At 37.5% G+C, this 1,062-nt stretch overlaps 1 protein-coding gene across 1 annotated transcript in view; it reads left to right on the forward strand.

Moving 5' to 3' along the window:
* Positions 1 to 158: 158 nt before the first annotated feature.
* Positions 159 to 1,062, forward strand: part of LOC119587086 (cyclin-dependent kinase 14-like) — a gene marked incomplete at its 5' end in the record, with an annotated part of 168,602 nt that continues 167,698 nt past the window's right edge. The window contains 1 exon segment of the mRNA XM_037935836.1: positions 159 to 245. Coding sequence (XP_037791764.1) covers positions 159 to 245 — 87 coding nt within the window.

Consider the following 1,062-nt stretch of genomic DNA (forward strand, 5'->3'; position numbering starts at 1 on the left):
TATCCGGCGTGTTTGTGTGCAAGAGAGACATATAGAGATGGAGTAAGTTAGAAAACAGACTATACCGAGAAAAAAGACACTTCTGGCAATAATTTAAAAAGATCAAGAAAGCACCAGTGTTTTTTCACTATCTAATGTTTCATATTTTTTCCCAACAGAGGTGGTGATGAGGGAGAAGAAAGGCGGAGCGCTCAGCAAGGTACAGAAGCTCAAGAGACGTATATCGCACAGCTTCGGCAAGTTAGGTAAGTGCTGAGTTCCCAATTCTGACTCTTATGGCAGTGAAGCGGAAAAGACAAGATGGCGCGATTCCCTTGCGAATTCATCCGATAAATGGTTATTTCATTTTTGTTTTGTTTTTGTCTATTCGTTTATATTCATCCATTATATTTGTAATTAAATTTCTTGCTACATTTGCTAATTTCTCTTCATTTCCAAAATTCTGTTGCATTAATTGAAGTCAAGAATATACAGAATACCGAATACAACACTCATCACAAGGGAATTTTTATAAAACTGTTACCACCAATTATTCAATCTAATCTGTATAATTGTTTTAATCACATATAGAGTCAAGAGAGCGCAGAAAACAAAGTACAACGCACACGCGTATCCAGACCCGGCGATTTTTAGATTGTTTCCCCAACCACCGTAATGAACCCTAATGAATGTAACTCATCAGTAGTTACATGGCGTGCGGGGGGAGGCGGACGGTCGGAGCAACAAACGGATATTGTCGTTTTAAAGTGTATTCGTCCTGCCGTCACACCTCGGTGATTTGCATACGCGGTCCCTTTGTTATGGAGAGTTTATTTGTTTAAATTATTATTGGATCGGGTTTTTATAACTTGTTTAATATCATTTACATGGCGCGGGGATTGTACTCTATCATGTACAGTGTGAATATATTTTTGATTTCCTTGTTTGTGTTTTAATTATCTAACCGCAAGGTGTAATGTTTTTCGTACTATTGTTCCTCTGATTCCCTGTTCTGGAATGTGATTCTAAATTGTCTTAATCTTGTAAAGAATGTAGAGAAGAAAAATTGCATCACCCTTCTAT

This window comes from Penaeus monodon, chromosome 22 (assembly GCF_015228065.2).
Source record: "Penaeus monodon isolate SGIC_2016 chromosome 22, NSTDA_Pmon_1, whole genome shotgun sequence".
Taxonomy (NCBI): domain Eukaryota; kingdom Metazoa; phylum Arthropoda; class Malacostraca; order Decapoda; family Penaeidae; genus Penaeus; species Penaeus monodon.